Source organism: Camelus bactrianus, chromosome X, assembly GCF_048773025.1.
Source record: "Camelus bactrianus isolate YW-2024 breed Bactrian camel chromosome X, ASM4877302v1, whole genome shotgun sequence".
Taxonomy (NCBI): Eukaryota; Metazoa; Chordata; class Mammalia; order Artiodactyla; family Camelidae; genus Camelus; species Camelus bactrianus.
Window position 1 is genome coordinate 83907798 of NC_133575.1, and position 23219 is coordinate 83931016.

Genomic DNA, 23219 nt, shown 5'->3' on the forward strand with positions numbered 1-23219 from the left:
GTCTCATCTATAGATGGGATAATAGCACATACTCTGCTTAATATCAGTGGGTATTGTAAGAATTAAATGAGAGAGTATCTGTGAAAGTGTTCTACAACCTACTCAGGAAGAGGTAAATACTTGATGTTATGAGTATGGTCATAATTAAAAGTAGTATTAATAAATGAGAAATATACTACATCTTTAAGAGGCACAAAATCAGTTAGTAAGACAACAGGTTCCATGTAAAGAACACTTGATGTAATTTCTTCTGTATAGCACAGGGAACTATATTCAGTATCTTATAATAACCTTTAAAGAAAAAGAATATGAAAATGAATATATGCATGCATACGTATGACTGGGACATTGTGCTGTACAACAGAAATTGACACAATGCAACTAACTATACTTCAATTTTAAAAATTCAAAAAAGAAAACACTTGATGTAACAAAAATCCCACATACATGGCCAGGGTGAGCTCAATATCCTTTGTCAAGGTACCCATGAAATCAGGTAATTTGGATGGCAGAGGAGACATTCTGCGTTCACTGCTTTCCTTTCTCAGCATGGAGGTGCCGTAAGCATGATCTCACAAGACTAACTCTAAAGGGGGTCACCAACCATGTAAGGCAAGTGGACCAAGGTGGCTGCTCCTTTCTTTTTGTTGTGGGGACTGAAGGAGAGTTGCTACAGCAAGCTGGGGAGGGTTAAGCCAACTTGTGAGCTGGAGGCCAAATTAGTCTGGAAAAGAAGCAATGAAGCCCACATAAGGAAGAGACCATCTACTGCCAAAACATTGTCAGAGTTGAATCGCAAATGCTTTCAAATCTTACAAAGATCTCTTCACCCAGAGAAAGTTAACAGTTTAGAACCACTGGGTACTAAAGACTGGGTTTTTTTCTGTATTTTGTTCAGGTACTTCCTGTAGAGGGCCAAAAATAAATTTTTTTTTAAAAAGGTCTCTGTGGACTTCATTTTTCACACTTATCAAAAAGGCTGATTGCATTCCAGTTACTAGGTCCAGTGTGAACCAAAATCAGTCAGATAGGTTTCCTCTTAGGAGAATAGTTTCCACCATTTAAGTTGGATAATCCTTTCCTATCAGGCCATGAGACTAGGAACTGGTCACCCTACTTGCAAAAATTTACAAATTGTCTCTAGAGGAATCCTATCCACTTTGCTTATTGAATTGTCCTTTTTTCTGGCCAGCAGCATGTGCTCTTAACTGCCTAGAATTCATTCCAAGCAAATCTATTATAATTCAACTGTCAGTGACAAGATGTTTTTATCTCAAAGGAAAAAATAAAAGTCAAAGGAATTATTTTCTTTGCTTCAAGGTACAATCATTTTTTTAAACATTTTTATTGATTTATAATCATTTTACAATGTTGTGTCAAATTCCAGTGTTCAGCACAATTTTTCAGTTATACATGAACATATATATATTCATTGTCACATTTTTTTCTCTGTGAGCTACCATAAGATTTTGTGTATATATATAACTGTATATATATATATAATTATATATATATATTATATATATATACAGTTATTTTTAATAATCAAGTAGCTTCACAAAGCAGTGGGTTGTAATTTAATAGATATTGTTCAAATTAAAAGTTTATTTGACGTTTTCCTTGCTCTTAGAAGTAAAACAAGTAATATGTCTAAGTGCCTGAACGCTTGGCGGTGGGCTCAGAAGTATACTGGCATTACATAGGAACACCATGGAACCATACATAATGAGGCACTTTGGCAATGAAGCTTCTGGATAAAGCATAAGACTTAACTACTCCCCGAAATTAAATTCTTCACCATAGTTAGCTGTTAATTCTGAGGCTCTGTGAAGCCACTGATAACCTCAGGCAAGCTATCTATAAGGAAGAAAGCATAGTACAACAAATGATATACCTACCAATTGGTGAAAATTTCCTTCTGTATGTAAACCATAGACGAGCACTTATATCAGACAACAGCTTAGATTTTTCTGTAATTAAATGTGAAATTAATATTAAATCACCATATCCCAACTAAAGATATCTGCCTTTGATTTCTGAGCCAGCAGCAAACTCATTTGCAAATAACCAGTCAATTCCATTGTTATGAGGCTAGGGAAATTCATAGGAATCCCAGTCTCACTTTAGCCAAATAATTTCAGCATTTCCTCCCACCTATGTTTTGACCAGAGCTACTGGCTGGTACAATGATGTTGGGTAGAGCCTATCTCCTTCTCACTGAGCTCCATAGCCCTGGCAGTTACTTAACACTGGGGTCATGGCCAAAAGACAAGGACTAGGAAAAGCAAGGATCCTGGGTTAACCACTAACAAGGCGGTCAGCCCCTACCTGAATGATGATGGTTGGCTCGATCTCTCATCAGCATCCACTGTCTATTATCTAAAACTAAGGATGAGCTATATGCATGTGTGTACACACACTAATGTTTAACTAAATAGGAAATGATCCTGCTAAGCAGACTAAGTGTGTAAGAAATTTATCAATACTACCTAGTGCAACTGGCATTTGTAATTGAAATGGATATATAACATCACAAATGCTTTTGTATATTTTTTTCAAAGCACACTTTCACATAGTTTATAGCATAAATTTACTTCGATGGCCACAAATATGGCTTCCACACTTCCATCTGTACTTAGATGTGGTTCTGTCTTTCTTAGTCTTCTCTCTCCCTCTTCTCAACAACACATCCATATTTGTATTCTGTATAGAACTTATAGCCATTGCATTTTAAAAAAAGAAAAAGAAATTCAATTTTAGCCAACAGTCTGTTTTCTCTTCTACTGAGACAGAAAGGAAGGGGACAGGACACAGTCATTCAAGGAATGACACAGCAATTAACACCAAGGTGGTGGAAAATTCAGCTCCAAACAGACCTTGAGGCCCAAGATAGTGGGAGACTTGACTTCCAGTAGACCCTGAGCTTCATTACACGCTCACTGTAATATATTAACATGGTAAGTGGTACTTCCACAGGCGCCATGACAGCTCCAAGGCTAACCATAAAAGATAAAAAGTGGGCACTGGCCCAATTCCTGGTAATCCCAGTTCTTTCCCCAAAATAGTTGGAATAATCCTCCCACTTGTTAGCGTATGAAGCTACTGAGCCCATAATTACTAGCAACACCATGCCTCACAGGCTTTCGCTCCCTCCTAGATGGCCCTCACTCTGTCTATGGAGTGTGTATCTACTTCTACTTTAAACTAAGCCCCAAACCCCACACTTCATGGCCTTTCTCTTTCCCTCTGAGACAGCCTGCTCTCTGTCTATGGAATATGTAACTCTCTGAATAAATCGACTTTTATTCAACTGTGACTCACTCTTGAATTCTCAACCAAGACCTGGGACATGGCGATCCTCTCACCCCACATTTTCCTGTATCACTGCCTTTCCTTTGAACAAATCAGAAAGTTGAGCTGTCTGGATTTTCCCTCCCCTTCATGTCCCCAGTGCCCAGCAGATATGGGAAGTAGATGTAAAATGGTTAAGAGTAAGACTTCTGGAGTCATACTCTGCCTGGGGTTGAACCCTGATTCTGCTACTTACCAACTGTGTGGCCTTGTCACTTAACCTCTCTGAGCTTCAGTTTCCTCATCTGCAAAATGGGGAGAATGATAGTACCTACTTCACAGAGTTTTGAGTATCAACAAGATAATACTACATGGAAAGTGCTTCGATGGTACAGTACACAGTAAGCCTAAATTAGTAAGCTAACTGTTAGCTGTTATCATGTACCCTCCTTTCAAATGCTCACTCACTCCTTCCTCTGATAGTCTCTCTGCCTTCCAGCTTGCCCATATGCTAGAAAGGCTGGGGGAAGTTGTATAGACATTTTAACAATAATTTCACTTTTAAAGGCATTTTCCAACTTAACATTTGAATATGGGTATATTTGGCAACCTGGGGATTCCCACTGTCATGGAACGTAGAACTGGAAGACATCATCTCCAGTCCCCCTCATGTTAAGTACTGGTGAAAGGAGTTAAGATCCAGAAAGAGAAAGTGACTTATCCAAGGTAGGAGAGGAATCTGAATACAAAAGGCCTCCTAGTTGCTAGAGCTAGGCCCTCTCCACTGTTCAGGATTTTTCCAATAAAATGGATGAAGCCAGACTCAGACAGAGCTAGATGTTACCTTCCTCTCCTGCCTTTTCATCAGCTTCTCCCTGTCCCTCCCTCTATGCTAGGCCCTCCAAAGAGGATCTCTCCTCAGACATAAAGTATCAGAGCTGCCTCTCTCCAAGTTCAGGCTTTATCTAGGTGCTGGGTTGTCAGCAGTTTCACGTTAAAAGGTCTACAAGAATGTAAGGGTAAGGAAGAAAAATCCAAGCCTCCTTTTCATCTAGCTGCAGTGGCTAAAAGTTCTATACAAAATCAGATAAACTGAGACAGCGCTGCAGTCAGCAGAAGCTCTACAACTACAAGGCTTCTCAGTGTCTGATACTGTTTCTGACAGCCTTGGGCCCTTTAGAAGTCCCTTAGGTGACAATGTTTTTCATCTAGACATAAAAGGACATGAGAGGAATGAGAAGTATGTAGCCCAGTCATCAAAGACTAGGTACTGGTTAGCGATACTAGGAGTGGGTCCATGTTTTTTGAAATGCGAGACTTATAGAATTCGGGGGTTCTCCTTTAAGGAAAAGAATACAAATATCTGACTTTTTCAAATTGTACAATCACCTATGACCATGGGAACACACTCCTAAGGCCTCTCAGGGCCTTGGAAGGGACTTTGTGTGCAAACAAGGGGCCTGAGGCTTAAACACCTCTAGCTGCAAGGTAAATACACCCAGGAGTAGCATTAACACCTATCAACCCAAGGAGGAAAACAAGATAGGACCTTAACCTCGGGCACACACGTCATTTGGGTTCTCACAGACAAATGCTACCAAACCTTACCCGTTTTCAGAAGATGCTGTTTCCCCAAGATCCATACCAGCTCATCTGCATCTGGAAATTCTTCTAGGTAGTCAGTGAAAATAGTAATCTGGTTTTCATACTTGGATAAAACTGAAAGAAAAGGAAAGAAACTTCAGCAAAATTTAATACAGGGGGCTTGCTTCTGTGGTTTACTGATTATTACCTTTGTCCTGAAGTTGTAAAGGGTCACTGGCTCAAATCTAACGGAAGCAAATCCTTTTCCTTGAGGAACAAAGACACTGACAAGGCCTCAAAATCCTTTAGTAGAGGGATTTCCTCTTAACCGTCTATTTTGACCTTCCCTTTTTCATGGTCCCATTTAGCACCATCTTTTTGGTCACAGTTATGTCAACCTTTTTTTTCTCTCCAATGGGGCTTTCTTTGTAAATAGCCACTTTCTAGCTTCTCTGAGTGGGAGAGTAGCAAGGTGATACACTAATACCTGCACATCTAATCCCTGTCCATGTCGCAGGGAGTATCACGAGGGTTCCAGCAGCCAGTGGTTTAGAAGGAGCTATGACAATCTTGAAAGATTATACAACTGTGAAAACATAGTATTTTAGCTGGAAGACAAGATGTTTAACAGTCCTTTCATTTGCCATTTCATTCACTGATGAATTCTGCAAAGAAGGCTCTTGAAGCTGCTGATAAATAAAACTTGTTCTTAGCATGCACAAATGACTGTGGTTATTTATTATACTCAAGAGAAAGTAACTGAACAAAATATAACTAAATCTCATGAATTCACAGGCCACACTCTCAAAACGTATGACCATGTAGAGTGGGATGGGTTTAAAATCCACTTTTGTACCTCCTGCGGGGAAAAGATCTGACTTATGAAGGGGTCCTATCGCAGAAGTTCTCTTTAAGTAGTTTTCTGAGAGAAATAATATTGTAGGCAGTAAATAAATTTGCAAGCCAGCCCAGAAGAATCTATCTTAACCTGTAAGTGGAAAAATCAAATTGATAGTATATTTCATAGTTGATGGTATTTCGATGACAAACCATATTTCAAGTTCAAAGCTGAGATACCCAACACACACCTTCTCCTCTCAGCTCTTGGAGGCTCTGCAGGCCCATGTGGGGAGGGGATCTCAGAGAGAGTAGGGGTCATTTTGTGCAGCTACAAGTAGCTGCAGGCACTGTCCCAAAGCTGTCCCTAAGAGCACCAAGGGAAGGGTTTCCTATAAAAAATGGCATTGTGGGTGTGTTTAACTCATTTTAAAGGACAAATTGTTTTCTTCTGGCTTTGTTTTCTAAGGCAGGAGCATGCTGTTTTCATAGAAATAAATGTTCTTAAGTATAAATGAGTCTTATCTGATCACGAAAACAGGTTACTTGGTTGGAGGTTGAAGTTACGCTTTGTATAATTAATTGGTGTAAACTGAAGTTATAATTTGTTTAAAGTTATAATTTTAGAAACACAGCTACCCAGGGATACGGCCTTTCTTGAAACATATTCCAGAAGTCCAATCTTTCAGGGATTTAAGTAGCCTTTCTCCTCAAGATGTTTTAATCATTAGGGTCATTAGCCTTGGCAGTATTTCAGACCTAAAGATGTTAGAGATGAGACAGCGATTTCATTCCCCAGTGAAAACTCATCACTGCCCAATCTGCCAGAGAGCCTGTGCCATCTTAGCCTTTCTGCCACTGGCCTCGGCCCCGGGCCCATGCCCAGGAAATTCCAGGCTAAAAATGATCATCCAGGTCAGGCCACCCCCAGGAGGTGGTGGACTGAGGTGGTGTAAATCACACTGTGTACCTTCTCACCCTACTCTCTACCCCTCACAGGCAAGAGAAATCAGGTTAAAACGAATATCCAGTGTAGCCTAGAAAAGAGAAAAAAAAAACAGAATATAAGTAGCTGGAGTAGAATGTGGGAAAGGGACAACCTCTCTGGCATTCCCCTGGTAGGGATGAGGGAGGGTGGCATCGGATGAATGTACAGCATGTATGCATACAAGCATTGGGTCTTTTTTTAGTACTGGCTGAGAAAAAAAAATCTCTATCACCAGCCCTGTCTCAGTGAGTCACTGCCCAGCTATCTGGTCAAATTAGTACAGCCTCTTAAAGCCTGTGAGAACCACACTGCTTCATTTGAGATGGTCTGACCAAAATGGTAGCCAAAGAATTTTCCTCTTGCACTTCCACCCCTCTCAGGCCAGCATAAAGGCCATTACAGTCTCTGTTCTTCCTAATACTCTCTTAGAAAACAGACTCTCAGAATGCAGTGTGTTAGGCCATAGCCAGCCCAAGTTGAAAGCTACATGGATGAAACAAATGAAAGCCAGAACAGAAGATGAGATTAGCAGAAGCTAAGAGCAGTAACCTGGGGAGAGTAGATACAAGGGAGCTGGGGGAGAAAGAGGAATGGGTCTTCCACAAGAAGAACTCAGAGAGATGAAGAAGCAAACTGGGATGTAGTTGAGGTGCGGAAGCGAAATGGCATTTCCAAAAGAATCACTTATAATTAACAGCAATCCTTTAAAAAAAACTTTTTCATAAACTACTTTGGTCTTGCCTTAATATTAACAAACAAGACATCAGCCCCACATGAGTTCCTTGCCCTCTCAGCCTGTTTAAGGACATAGGGACTATACAGGTAGAGCTACAAATTCTGCAACTTGGTGGACCAAGAATTAGCTTCTTCAAGGTCTGATGGACAACAGGCTTCACTCTGTTTCATTCTACTTTAATGATCATTGCACTGAAGTCTGTACTGGGTTAGCTTCGTGGTTGACTAATAATTGAAAAAAAGATTTCCATAAGCATCCAGAACCAAAAAGTCTCCCAGTCTTGGCCAAAGGGCTCTGTGTACACATTGGGGCATGCCTTCAACACTCAGCCAGGCAGTTGATTAACTCTGCCTTAGTCTTCTCTTTCTGCTGGTACAGAGCTCAAGGTCAGCCAGAGTGAGAGCTTAGAGTCCTCTCTGGTCTTCCTGAGCCTCCCACGCAGCCTTGGGAATGCACATAGCCCCGAGCATGCATGTGGTCTTCTAGATTCCCAGGAGCATGCCAGACCTTTTCAAAGCCCCAGTGGACATATTACTCCCCAGCTTTTCCTTTTAAACTTTTTGGTCATCTATTCCTCAAACAGCTGTAAAGTTAATCTATTGCTTCTAATGGTTTTCAAACAAAGCCCTGGGGGGAAGGCTTTTTGCACCTCCAAGTCAGGGCAAATAAATACAAGTCCTGAATGTGGGGTCTTCTGGGGATGGCAGACAGATTAAATAATGACAATTCTCTAGAAATGAGGCTTTACAGGAGCTCCAACCCCATTCTATGTCCTCCAGGGGCTACCAAGCTGCCAGCTCCCTGTGATTGCAGGCTCTGGGTTCTCAAGGCTACTGCAAAGCTAGAGAGCAAAGGATAGGCAAGGTGAAAGTGAAAACGCCACAAAGCTCACTATTTTGGTCATTTTTCATGAATAAATACTCTCCAAACTGGTGTAACCCTTTGGTTAATTTCCAGAGTTCTGAAAAAGTTGATTCTGATCATTTTTGCCAGTTCTTTTCATTTCTATTATGGGTAGACTTTTCAGAGGTCCTCACTCTGCCATTTTTGCTGATGACTTACTTTAATAATTTGCTTTCCAGTAATTGACTGTATTTTTAAGGGTTATTTTGTAAAACTGCAAATAAGTGAAAAATCACTTTAAACAACAAATTTTCTGGTATGGCTTAACAAAGAATGGTACATCAAAGCTCCTAGATTCTGGGGTGTTTCAGACCCACAAACAACACACTCTCAGGTGAAATCAAAGGGTCACAGAATCTCAGAGCCAGAAAAAGCCGGAGACACCACAGCATATCTTCCTGTAGGTCACCTTATTCTAAAAGCATGTCAGGACACTGCTGGTTCCAAAACAGCCTTCTCAGCAATATATACACATTTTTACATTTTTTTTGTTGCCCTACAGTTAATGTACAATCTTATGTAAGTTTCAGGTGTACAACATAGTGATTCACAATTTTTAAAGGCTATATTCCATTCATAGTTATAAAATGTTGGCTATATTCCCTGTTTTGTACTATATATTCTTGTAGCTTATTTATTTTATACATAGTAGTTGGTACCTATTAATCCTCTACCCCTACCTTGCCCCTCCCCCATCCCTCTCCCTACTAGTAACCACTAGTTTGTTCTCTATATCTGTGAGTCTGTTTCTTTTTTGTTATATTCACACATTTAATACATACACATTTACTGTCGGGTTACAGCTTCAAAAATATAAGAAAATGTTCATGGGAGACAGATATGGTAAGGGCTGAATATACATTCATATACTCATTCCATAAACTTTTACAGAATACCTACTGTGTGCTAAGCACAGATGATAAAACATCACTGAGATGTAGCCTCCATCCTCCAAAAGCTTTTAATCTAGTAGAGAGGATAGGTCTAGGAACAACTAAAAACAATAAGTATTACAAGGAAGGAAAGTGAGTGAGAAGAGATCAAGATGGTAGAAAAAGAGGACATGGAGCCCATCTTTAGCATGAACACATCAAAAATACATCTACATATGGAACAATTATCACTAAAACTAACTGGAAACTGGCAGAAGGACTCCTGTACAACCAAGGCTGTAAGAACAATCTACACGTAATTAGATAGAAGGGGAAGAAAAGTGATCAAGTGGAGACCTATACCCCTGGGAAGGGACTCAGAGGAAAAGGGAAATCACATAGATGGACACCAGCCCTGGGGAGTGAACAGATCGAGCCACATACTGGGTGTCCCAGTCCTGGGGTTCTATGTGGAAGAGACAAGCCCCCTTGCCTGGTGGGAGGAAAGCTGGGACAAAGAGAAGGGCTGGAGCAGACTGGAATCTGCTCATGAGGAGTGCAGGCATGCTGGCTGCCCCTGAGGCAGGGTGGAGAGAGATCTGCTCTAGGGGCTGCCAGTTTCCCATGACTAGTTCCTCAGGCAACCCAGCTGGAACTAAGCAAATGCTCCCATCCCATTCACTTCATGCCACAGCACAGCACTGGTTCTGGGGCAGCCATGACCAGGAAAAAGACTTGACCATGGGATGCAGAGGCGAACCAGTCCTGGGGTGGAGCCCAAGTTGAGTGGCAGTGGACACCATTGACACTAACTCAAGCAGTGACCCCAGAAGCCACCCAGATCTCTGATGGCAGTCACCCGACCACAGCTCGCTCCCCACTCCTGATACACACAGAGAGATCACAAGGATCCTGTCTGCCCTGCAGAATGGTTCCACAACAAGGTGGGAGCAACTGAGGCTGGGGATAGTGATTAGCTGTGCGAGACCTAGGGGAGCTTCCCCTGAGGCAGGGCAGAGAGGGGTCTGCCTTAGTGGCTGCCAGTTTCCCACAACCGGCTCCCCATGCACTCCCCGGCCTGTGCCAAAAGAATGCTCTGGCCCTGCTCAAACCATGCCACAGCACTGCACTGGATCTGGGGCAGCCACAACAGGGGAAAAGTCTCAACCATGGGACACAGAGGCAACCCAGTCCCATAGCAGAGCCCAGGTGAGGCAGCAGCAGCCCTTCTTAGCTCTAACTCAAGCGGCACCTCAGAAGCTGCCCAGATCACTGATGGTGGCTGCTGCACCACAGCTTACCTCTCAGTATACAAGGAGAGGCCATATGGGCATCGCCAGTCCTGCAGAGTGGTTCCACAACAGGGCAGGGGTGGCAGAGGCTGTGAGGGACAAAGGGGATTTGTACTCGAGGTTATGTCTAAGCAGAGCCGTGGACACCTACATATCAGACCTCTGTCAGCACACCAGCCACACTTGCTTCAGTACTCCCCTCCTCCGGGGCAAAGGTCCTGGAGCAGGGAAAGGGAAAAACACACACTTAAAGGGAAGAGATCCAGCTCAAGCCCCACCCTCAGGGCTTCTGCTTCAGCAACTTGAGATCAGACCATACCTCTAACAGGGCAGTTACAGCCAATGTGTAGAGAGGAAGCACTGCCCACACCCAGCACTAGCTCTAGCCCTTACACCTCCAGCCACACCAGCTACCAAGGCAATAGCTGCCAGCACACCCTGAGGAAAGATGTGACGTCCATGTCAAACCTAGCTCTCCTATCAAAGGCATCAGACACACACACAGTCTGTATAGGGACACTCCCACAGAAGGATACACTTTCAAGATCACAATGGATAACTGTCTTAACCTAAATTCATAGAGGCAAGAAAGTTAAGCAAAAACAAAAAGGGAGACTAACTAGTCTCAATCAAAAGAACAAGAGAAAATCTCTGAAAAAATAATGAAACAGAAATAAAAAACTTATCAGATAAAGAATTCCAAACATTGGTAACAAAAATGTTAACTAAATTAGGGAAAATAATTGATCTAAACAGTGAACATTTCAACAAGGAATGAGAAAATATTAAAAAAAAAAGACCCAATCAGAAATTAATAACCCAAGAGCTGAAATAAAACACACATTAGAAGGAAAGAATAGCAGACAAAGTGATACAGAGGAATGCATAAGTGATCTAGAAGACAAAATAATAGAAACCACCCAATCAGAACAGTAGAAAGAAAAACAAATTTTAAAAAATGAAAGCAACTGAAGAGATCTCTGTGATAACAGTAAAGCATCCAAATATTTGCATCATAGGGGTTCCAGAAGAAGAGAGAGAAAAGGGGATAAAAAATGTATTTAAAGAAATTATAGCTGAAAACTTCCCAAACCTGAAGAAGGAAACAAATATCCATCTACAGATATCACAGAGGATCCCAAACAAGATGAACCCAAACAGACCCATACCAAGACGTATCATAATTAAAATGGCAAAAGATACAGATAAAGAGAGAATTTCAAAGGCAGCAAGAGAAAAACAAAGAGCCATATTCAAGAGAATCCCCATAAGGCTATTAGCTGATCTCTCTGTAGAAACTTTGCAGGCCAGAAGGAAGTGGCATGATATATTCAAAGTGCTGAACAGGAAAAACCTGCAACTTAGGATACTCTACCTAGCAAGATTATCACTTAGAATAGGAGAGATAAAAGACTTCTCAGATAAGCAAAAACTGAAGTAGTTCATCAATACTCAGCTTACCCTAAAATGTTGAAGGGTCTTCTCTAAATGGAAAAGAAGTAATAATTTATTGGAAAGGGAAAATCCCACTAGGAGAGACAAGTATTATAGTAAGACCGAGGATCAACCACTTAAATAAGCTAGTATGTAGATTAAAAGACATGAAATTGTAAAAGCAACTGTAAATACAATAAACAGTAATGGGATAAGACTGAAGACGTAAAATATGACATCAAAAACATAAAATGTAGGGGAAAAAAGCAAAAAAAATTTGGGGGAGGGGAGTAAAAATTGTAGATCTTTTAGAATGTGTTTGAACTTAAAACAACTACTAGTTTAAAACAAGTAGACATAATTATAGGTCAACATATATGAACCTCATGGTAACCACAAATCCAAATCCTATAATAGACACACAAAAACTGAGAAGAAAGGAAAACAAGCATACTACTAAAGAAAAACATCAAACCACACGGGAATAAGCACAAAGAAGAAGAAATGAGAAGAACAACAAAAACCACCAGGAAACAAGTAATAAAATGGTAATAAGTACATACTTATCAATAATTACTTTAAATGTCAATGGACTATATGATACAATCAAAAGACATAGAGTGGTGAACTAGATAAAAAACAAGACTCTTCAATATGCTACCTATAAGAGACTTGCTTCAGGGATAAAGACATGGGTAGAATAAAAGTGAGGACATGGAAGATGGTGTTTCATGAGAACAGAAACATGCAAAAGAAAGCGAAGGTAGCAATCCTCATATCAGACAAAATGGATTTTAAAACAAAGGCTATATGATCCATCAATCCCACCCCTGGGCATATATCTGGAGGAAACTCTAATTCACAAAGATATAGGCACCCCAATGTTCACAGCAGTACTATTTACAGTAGCCAAGACACGGAAGCAAACTAAATGTCCATGAACAGATGATTGGATAAAGAAGTTGTGGCATACACAATGGAATACTACTCAGCCATTAAAAAGACTAAAATAATACCATTTGCAGCAACATGGATGGACTTGAAGATTGTCATACTAAGTGAAGTAAGCCAGAAAGAGAAAAATACCGTATGATATCACTTATACGTGGAATCTAAAAAATTGAGACAAACTTATTTACAAAACAGAAACAGATTCACAGACATGGAAAACAAACTTGTGGTTACCAGGGAAGGAAGGGGGTGGTGGAGAGATAAATTGGGAGTTCTGGATTTGCAGATACTAACTAGCATATATGAAAGAGATAAACAGCAAGTACCACTGTATAGCACAGGAAATTGTATTCAATGCCTTGCAATAGCCTATAATGAAAAAGAATATGAAAAGGAATACATACACACACACACACATATATATATATATATATATATAAAACTGAATCACTATGTTGTACACCAGAAATTAAGACAACATTGTAAACAGACTATGCTTCAATTAAAAAAATTTAAAAAAAAACAAAGGCTATAACAAAGGACAAAGAAGGGTATTATATAATGATAAAGGGCTCAAAACAAGATGAGGATATTACACTTGTTAACAAATATGTACCCAAAACAGGAGGACCTAAATATATAAGCAAATACTAACAGACATGAAAGGAGAAATTGGCAATAATATAATAATAGTAGGGGACTTTACCATCACATTTACATCAATGGACAGATTATCTAGACAGAAAATTAATAAGGCAACAGTGGTCTTAAATGACATAATATACCAATTGGACTTAATAGAAATCTACAAGACATTACATAGAAAAACAGGAAAAAACATGTTCTTTTCAAGCGCATATAGAATGTTCTCCAGGAGAGAGCACATGCTAGGCCTCAAAACAAGTATCAACAAATATTAAAGATGATAGAAATTATATCAAGCATTTTTTCTGACCACAGCGGGTATAAAACTAGAAATCAATTACAGGAAGGGAAATGGGAAAACCACGAACACATGGAGACTAAACAACATGCTACTAAAAAACAAATAAGCCAATGAAGAAATCAAAGAGGAAATCAGAAAATACCTTGACATAAATGAAAATGGAGAAACAACATTCCAAAATCTAAGGGATGTAGCAAAAGTAGCTTTAAGAGGGAAGTTTATAGCAATATAGTCATTCCTCAAAAAATAAGAAAAACATCAAATAAACAACCTAACATACCACCTAAAAGAATTAGGAAAAGAACAACAAAGCCCAAAGTCACCAGAAGGAAGGAAATAATAAAGATCAGAGAGGAAATAAATAAAATAGAGGTCAAAAACAATAGAAAAGATCAATGAAATCAAGAGTTAGGTTTTTGAAAAAATAAACAAAATTGACCAACCTTTAGCCAGGCTCACCAAGAATAAAAGAGAGAAGACCCAAATAAAGAGGAGAAATAATATCTGATACCAGAGAGATACAAAAAATCATAAGAGAATACTATGAAAAGTTATATGCCAACAAATTGGATAACCTAGAAGAAATGGACAAATTTCTAAAAACATACAACCTGCCAAGACTAAATCAAGAAGAAACAGACAATTTGATTGGAGTGATTACTAGTAGTGAAATTGAATTTGTAATTAAAACAAAAAAACTCCTGGCAAACAGAAGTCCAGGACTGGATAGCTTCACAGGGAAATTCTACCAAACATATAAAGAAGAACAAATACCTATCCTTCTCAAACTATTCCAAAAAACTGAAGAGGCTGGAACACTCCCAAATTCATTTTATGAGGCCACCATTGCCCTGATACCAAACCCACACAAAGATACTATAAAAAAAAAAACAAAATTACAAGCCAATATCTTTGCTAAATGTAGATGCAAATATCCTCAGCAAACTATTAGCAAACTGAATCCAACAATATATAAAAAGGATCATATGCCATGATCAAGTTGGATTTACTCCAGGGACACAAGGATGGTTCAACATTCACAAATCAATGAGATATACGACATTAATGAAATGAAGGATAAAAATAATATGATCATCTCAATAGATGCAGAAAAGGCATTTGACAAAGTTCAACATCCGTTCATGATAAAAACTCTCATCAGAGTGACTACAGAGGGAACATATCTCAGTGCAATAAAGGCCATTTATGACAAACCCACAGCTAACATCATACTCAACAGTGAAAAACTAAAAGCCTTTCCCCTAAATTCAGGAACAAGACAAGGATGCCCGCTCTCTACACTATTTAACATAGTATTGGAAGTCCTAGCCGCATCAATCAGAAAAAATAAGAAATAAAAGTCATCCAAATTGGGAGGGAGGTAAAACTGTCACTATTTGCAGATGACATGATACTTCATATAGAAAACCCTAAAGTCTCAACCCAGAAACTGTTAGAATAAATGAATTCAGCAACATTGCAGGATACAAGATTAATATACAGAAATCGTTGCTTTTCTGTACACTAATAATAAGCTAACAGAAAGAGAAAGTTTTAAAATTCCATTTAAAATCTCATCAAAAAGAATAAAATTCTTAGGAGTAAACTTACCCAAGGAGGTAAAAGACCTACACTCTGAAAACTATAAAACACTGATGAATGAAATTGAAGATGATACAAAGGAATAGAAAGATATACCGTGCTCTTGGATTGAAAGACTTAATACTGATAAAATGACCATACTACCTAAAGCAATCTACAGATTTAATGCAATTCCTATCAAAATACTCATGAGATTTATCACAGAACTAGAACAAATAATATTAAAATTCATATAGAACCACAAAAGACCCCAAATTGTCAAAGCAATCTTGAGAAAAATGAACAAAGCTGGAGGTATCATGCTCCCTCACTTCATACTATACTACAAAGCTACAGTAATCAAAACAGCATGTTACTGGCACATAAACAGACACACAGATCAATGGAATAGAATAGAGAGCTCAGAAATAAACCCACACATCTATGGTTAATTAATCTGCAACAAAGAAGGCAAGAATATACAATGGAGAAAAGACAGTCTCTTCAATAAGTGGTGCTGGGAAAACTGGACAACTACATGTAAAACAATGAGATTAAAACATTTCCTCACACTATATACAAAAATAAACTTGAAATGCATTAAAGATCTAAATGTAAGACCTGAAACCATAAAACTGGAAGAGATCATAGGCAGAACACTCTTTGACATAAATTGTAGCAATATTTTTATAGATCTGTCTCCTAAAGCAAAAGAAATAAAAGCAAAAATAAACAAATGGGATCTAATTAAACTTAAAAGCTTTCTGCACAGCAAAGTAAGTCATCCACAAAATGAAGAGATAACCTATCAAAAGGAAGAAAACATTTGCCAATGATATGACTGGCAAGGGATTAGTATCCAAAATATATAAATAGCTTACAACTCAATATCAAAAAAACAAACAACCCAATCAAAAAATGAGCAGAAGACCTGAATAGACATTTTTCTAAAGAAGACATACAGATGGCTAACAGGTACTTGAAAAGATACTCAACATCATTAATTATCAGAGAAATGTGTATCAAGACAACAAGGGGAGATATGAATTCACGCCTGTCAGAATGGCTATCATCAAAAAAACTACAAATAACAAATGTTAGAGATGATGTGGAAAAGGAACACTTGTACACTGTTCGTCAGAATGTAAATTGGTAAAACCACTATGGAAAACAGTATGGAGGTTCCTCAGAAAACTGAAAATAGAACTACCATATGATCCAGCAACTCCACTCCTGGGTTGTGGAGTGATTATATAATCACTTCTTCTTTATCCATAAATCTGGTTTTTTCCCCATTCATCTGTTGATGGGCACTTGGGTTGCTTCCATATCTTGGCTATTATAAACAGTGCTGCTATGAACATTGAGGTGTATGTGTATACATATATATTAGTTTTTGTTTTTTTGTTTTTTGGGGTAAGGTTTTTAGGTTTATATATTTACTTATTTTTAGTGGTGGTGTTGGGGATTGAACCCAGGACCTTGGGTATGCTAGGCATGCACTCTACCACTGAGCTATACTCTCCCCCCTAGAAGTGGTATGTGTGTATATATATATATATGTATGTATGTATGTATACACACAGACACACACACACACACAGACACACACACACACACACACACACACACACCCCGGAATATTACTCAACTAGCCAAAAAAAAGAATAAAATTCTTCCATTTGCAGCAACATGGATGGCCCTAGAGAATATTGTGCTTAGTGAAATAAATCAGACAGAGAAAGACAAATACTGTATGATACCACTTCTATGTGGAATCTAAAAAGTAATACAAGAAAATATGTATGTAAAACAGAAACAGACTCACAGATAGATATAGAAAACAAACTAGTGGTTACCAAAAGGGAGAAGGAAGGGGGAGGGGCAAATTAGGTGTGTGGGATTAAGAGATACAAACTACTATGTATAAAAAAGATAAGCAACAAGGATATATTGTATAGCACAGGAAATTATAGCTATTATCTTATAATAACTTTTAATGGAGTATAATCTAAAAAATACTGAATCACAAAGTTATACACCTGTGACTAATATAATATTGTAAATCAACTATACTTCAATTTAAAAAAAGAAAGGAAAGTGATGTGGAAGGCAACACATGATTAATCTGGGGATGAATGGGTCTTCTATAACCTAGAAAAGGTAGCAATATGAGCTGAGCCTTAATGGAAATACGATATAAGTGGACTGGGGGAAGAGATGAAATTCCTGGTTGGGAGAACACCAAAAGGATATGGCAAACAACTGTATGTAGGGAGGGGCTGGGAAGAGTGAGACAGAGAGTCAAAAAATAACTTGCAGTTTTCAAGTGTGGGTGCTGAAATGGTAGGAGAAAAACATGGTAGGGGTGGTTGATAATCTTGATCCAGCCAGAACATGCTGGATTTATAGATTTGAATGACAAAGGAATAAGAGGTTAAAAGAAGTGAAGAGGAAATCAACCTGCATAGGGATTGTGTAGAGGGGCATGGTAGATGGCAGGTTGATTAGCAGAGCCTAGGAAGGCAGGAGAAATCCAGAAGAACAAAACTCAGCCTAAAATGCACCTTCATCCCCATCGTCCTGGGTCCACTTTGTGCCCTTGTTTTCCCAGCCTCTGCTAGTCTGTGCACAGGCCCTGCTCCATCTTCTTTTCTCTTCCTCCTAGTGCCCTGGTTTTCTGACAATCAAGAATTTTGAAAACAGAGAACTGGACCACAATTCTTAGCATTTCAAGGGGGATTTTCATGTTCAAAATTGCAAATTTTCCTGAATTTACTCAGCAAGTCACACCTTAATGATGCTGGGTTGTCAAATAATGTGAAAGACATGAATGATTTCTCTACAGACCAGTATAAACTCTGACACCCTAAGAAAACCTTGTCATTTTTAGACTTACACTAGAGAATCTTAATCAAAGAGTTATCATTCAGCTAGAGTTTATGACTTTATTAGATTCTATTTAACTGACTGGTATTGGTGGTAGTGGAACACAGGAGGGCTGCACCTAACAAATATCAGGGTAAGTCACCAAAAAGATAACCAGTCCAGTTGGCAAGGGGACCACTGTTAAGTAATAAGACCCTTTGGTTTTTAGTTAGGAAAAGCATTTGGGCCATAGAAACTTAGCGCCACAAAATACAAAATTTCTTAGAGATTTCAGTCAATTCATTTTACTGTCAATGGTGGTAAGAACCAAATGCAATGCAAAATTGGACTCTGGTCTTCCCTTAAAGTGATACTTTTGAAAACCTTACTGCTGTTTTAAGTACATCTTGTTTGTTGTTTACACTTAGGAACAAATTATTGCCTGCTATCTGCTAACTGAAATGCATTTGGATACATCCATCAGGAAATGGGATTCCATACACAAACAGGTCAGGAACGTACTTAACACATAGACCTCTGCATCTCTAAACTGCTGCCTCTTTTTGCTTTTGATAAGGTAACTGTTCTTTTTGGAGAGATGCATTTCTCAGAATAAAAAGATGTCACTTTTGTAAAGGTTATCTTTATTGATAAATCATACAAAGAGGATAGCACATTGGATGGATGGATCGATAGACGGATGGAGAAAAATATTTGGTTGCTTTATAATTCAAGACTTGAGGCATCTATTCCACAAACTGAGGTGAGAATCACCTTGATTCTTCATCAACAGGTTTTGCTGTTCTTAAGAATCAATCTGCTTATAGAAAGTGTGGTTGTATTCCCAAAGACCATTTCACATTAGTGCCAGTGCCAAGTCATGCAGTGGGTCCAAACTAAGCCTCTATCATACTGTATCTTTGATTTTGGACAGTATCCAAGCCAAAAAGCAGCAATACTTAATACAGAGCTCATGGTTCATGTAGGAAGCAAGGCAACACGACAATATTTAGTCAAAACTAAGAGTGTGTCAAATGATTTTTCTCCAACATCGAAAAGAAAAAATTGGGGGTGGGTTATTTTTTTGGCATGGTGAAGAAAAGGAGAAATTATTCTTTATCCCTTTTGGAAATAGCTCTAGCTTAAGAATTCGAAAATGTAGGTTCTAGCCCCACCCTGTCACTAACTAGCTATGTGACCTTGGAGAACTTACTGCACTTCTTTGAGCCTCAGATTCTCCATCTATAAAACGAGAAGTGTACTTTTCAAATAGCACATCATAACTCATCAGTGGATTGTATGTATATAAACTGGGTTGCGATATAAAATGTATTTCTCATTGAATTGTTGAATCAAAAAGTTCAAAAATCAAGGGTCCAGACCTACGCTATCCAATACAGCAGCCATAGCCACATGCAGCTGTTTACATTTAAATTGATTCAAAATAAATACAGCTAAAAATTCAGTTACTCATTATGTGAGTGTGGGTGGCATTAGCCACATTTCAAGCATTTAGTAGCCACATGTGGCTAGTGGCTACCATATTGAACAAGCACAGCTGTAGAATATTTCTTTTTTTTTTTAAAGAATATTTCTATCATTACAGTTCTGTTGAACAGTCCTAATCTAACAGCCTTTCTATGGCTCTGTAGGAGGTGGAGGTAGGGTGCATTGTTAGGAAGGGTACTCCAAGCTCTTGGAAGAGAAGACAGGTTCACTTGTCTCTTTCTTAAGAGAGTCTGTATGTGAATCTCCAAATACATGAGACAAAAATTATTTATTAAGTTCTGTACTTGGTTCTGTGAGGAATACAGAGGGAACATCCTCATAAACATTCACTAAATGTTAAATGAACAAACTAAGGCATCATAAAATCATAATCTAGTTAAAGACATAAGCCTTAGGTAAATGAAAGAGCTAACCATAAAAGGCAATGTACATAAGCAAGTGTTGATAATAACTGGCAACATTCAGAAAAGGGGGAAGTCTTTGAGCATTAGAAGGTATCAGGTCCAGCAATCTCACTCCTGGGCATATATCCAGAGGAAGCTCTAATTCAAAAATATACATGTACCCCAATGTTCATAGCACTATTTACAACAGCCAAGACATGGAAACAGCCTAAATGCCCATCAACAGATGACTGGATAAAGAAGCTGTGGTATATTTATACCATGGAATACTACTCAGCCACAAAAAATAATAAAATAATGCCATTTGCAGCAACACGGATGGACCTGGAGATCGTTATACTAAGTGAAGTAATCTAGAGAAAGAAAAATACCATATGATATCACTTATATGTGGAATCTAAAAAAAAGATACAAATGAACTTATTTATAAATCAGAAACAGACTCACAGACATAGGAAACAAACTTATGGTTACCAGGTGGAACAGAGGGCAGGAAGGGATAAATTGGGAGTTCAAGATTTGCAGATACTAATTACTACATATAAAATAGATAAACAACAAGTTTCTACTGTATAGCACAGGGAACTATATTCAATATCTTATAGTAACTTATAATGAAAAAGAATATGAAGAGGAATATATGTATGTACCTATATGAAACATTATGCTGGACACCAGAAATTGACACAACATTGTAAACTAACTATACTTCAAATAAAAAAAAGAAGTCATCAGGGAAGATTTCAAGGAGGATGTAGTATTTGTACTGGTCCCTAAATTATTGCTTGGATTTGGATGAGCAGAGATAAGAGTAGAGAATACTCCAGATGAGGGGAACACCTTATGTATGTGTCCGAGATGGGAATAGGTCCTAGAGAATAGTGAGCAATGAAATTAGATAGATGGCTTGGGACTAGATCGTAGAGGGTGGAAAGTCAGGCAGTAGAGTGCAATTCTCGGTAAAGTCATTAACAGTTTTCAGAGCACTTTCACATGATCTTTTGACAGTCCCTTGAGATAGCCAGGGCAAGGATCATTACTTCCATCTTAGAGCTGACGAACTGAGTCTCAGAGGTGATACAACTTGCACAGGGTCATATAGTTAATGAACAATATGACCAGGATTCAAACTGAGTTAATCTTACTCTCCATCCAGTATTCCTCCCACAATATCTTGCTGTTATGATAAAAGCTAGATTTGAGGCACTGGAGAGAGGGATACCAATGAGAAAGTTGTTGTAATAATCCAGGCATAAAGTGCTGAAGGCCTGGCCTAAGGTGGCCAGAAACCAGATGCTCTGGTTATATAACATACTATAAAGCAAACTGACAATGCAGAATCCACTGTTTATAGGGGAGAGTAAGAGTAGACAGTCTGAGGTTAGAACACTGCAGTTATTTTTAACTGGAAGTGATCTAAACTACCCCAAGGGAATAAATGTTAACAATATCATTCATATACTGTGTCCGGATTTTTCCAGACAGCTGGAGGCAATGTTTTGGACACGGTTCCTAAGCAAACAACACTTTATATGTCTATGCATTTTTATGAGCCATTTCTGACTCGATAGTCTTTCTTTCCTCTGTCAATTTCAATTTCCATTTCTCAGAACTAATTGGTCATATGATTTCTTACCTCATCTAGATTTCCACTGAGACAGGACTAGCACGAAAAGGTCAAGGAGCTACAGACCTTGGAGGTTTTCCACACTATTTAGTAAAACTAATTATTAGCTTAGCAATTAATTACCTAATAATGATTTACTAAGAAAATGCTAAAATATGCCATTGCCAGATTAATCTTAAAGGACTTCTCCACCCATGTCACTAAGCTGCTCAGAAACTTCCATGGGCTTCCAAGATTGTTCCAACTGATAGGAATCAAATACAAACTCCTTAGCCTGGCATTTAAGGCCCTCTCCAATATGGCCACTTCCTACATTTCTAGTTGTTCCCCAGTGCTCATTACTCCTTCATGAGATCTACTCTTTTCAGCCAAAATAAACCACATGATACACTGGAGACTCTGCTCATTCATTTCCTACTTGCACTCAAGTCCTACTTCAAATACTGCCTTCTCTATGAACCCTTCTTCTTCAATTTTCCCACCATGAAATACTTGCTCCTTCTTTTGAGCTTCTCTATATTCCTTTATTTATATCTCCTTCATGGCACTGGGTACTCATACTTTAGATTATTGCTATTTGCAGGCATGCCATCTCTCTGCTATTGGAATGAACTCCCATCTCAGCCCATGTAGTGTTCATCTCTGTATCCCCTATAGCTCTGACCATAGTGCCTTGCAGTGGTCCCCTAAGGACCAGCAAGTGTTCATTGAATGAATGGGCACACTGACCAAAGTCCAAAAGCTGGTTTATATGTCCATCCAAATATCAATTTAACCATCTTTTACTGAGTGCCTATCATATGACCAGCACTGTGCTAGGCCTTGGGGATAGCAACATATTTTCAGCAATTTCAAGTCTAATGGGAAAAGAAAGAGAAGGAGAGTTCATTTTGATACAGTATGGTCAGCACCTGCACAGAGGGCTATAGGAGAACAGCAGAAGGTCGTGTAAGCCAGTCTAGGGTACATAGAAGGCTTTACGAAGGAAGGTGATGGCAGGACTTAGCTTAAAGGATAAAAGTTAAGCAAATTGGGCAGGGGAAGGACATTCCAGACAGGGGAGAAACGTACCAAAACACTAGGGCTGAGAGACTGTGGAATGGTGATGCCACATGGAGACTATCAAAGGTTGAGGTTGAGGAGGCAGGCAGGGCTAGGAGATGCTGCTGACCTTGGAAGCCTTGGTAAAAATTCTAGACTTAACCCAGGCTTCGTGGTGCCTCTGAAGGGTTTCAAATACACCCAAGAGGAAGTCTAGGTGTTCCACTGTTTGCAGGACAGAAGCAGTGCAACAAGTAATTGCCTGTAATGCAGACCCTGGTTTTTTTTTTTTTTTACATTCATTATCAAATTAAATTCTGTTAAAAAAACAAAACAAAACCAAAAAACCCTCAAA

The 23219-nt window shown here is 38.8% G+C and overlaps 1 protein-coding gene across 6 annotated transcripts in view; it reads right to left on the reverse strand.

The window, feature by feature from the left end:
- The window catches only part of ATG4A (autophagy related 4A cysteine peptidase), a 52975-nt gene that overhangs the window by 15444 nt on the left and 14312 nt on the right, over positions 1–23219 (reverse strand). For 3 of the 6 annotated variants that reach the window (XM_074359540.1, XM_010946104.3, XM_045509982.2), the window contains exons 2-3: positions 4900–5010; positions 1899–1970 (exon numbers count right to left, since the gene is read on the reverse strand). In XM_074359540.1, the coding sequence (XP_074215641.1) occupies positions 1899–1970; positions 4900–5010 (183 nt within the window). Of the gene's footprint in view, positions 1–1898; positions 1971–3547; positions 3597–4899; positions 5011–10512; positions 10537–23219 lie in introns of those variants that run through there. The other 3 variants (XM_074359541.1, XM_074359542.1, XM_010946103.3) reach the window with 2 other exon arrangements.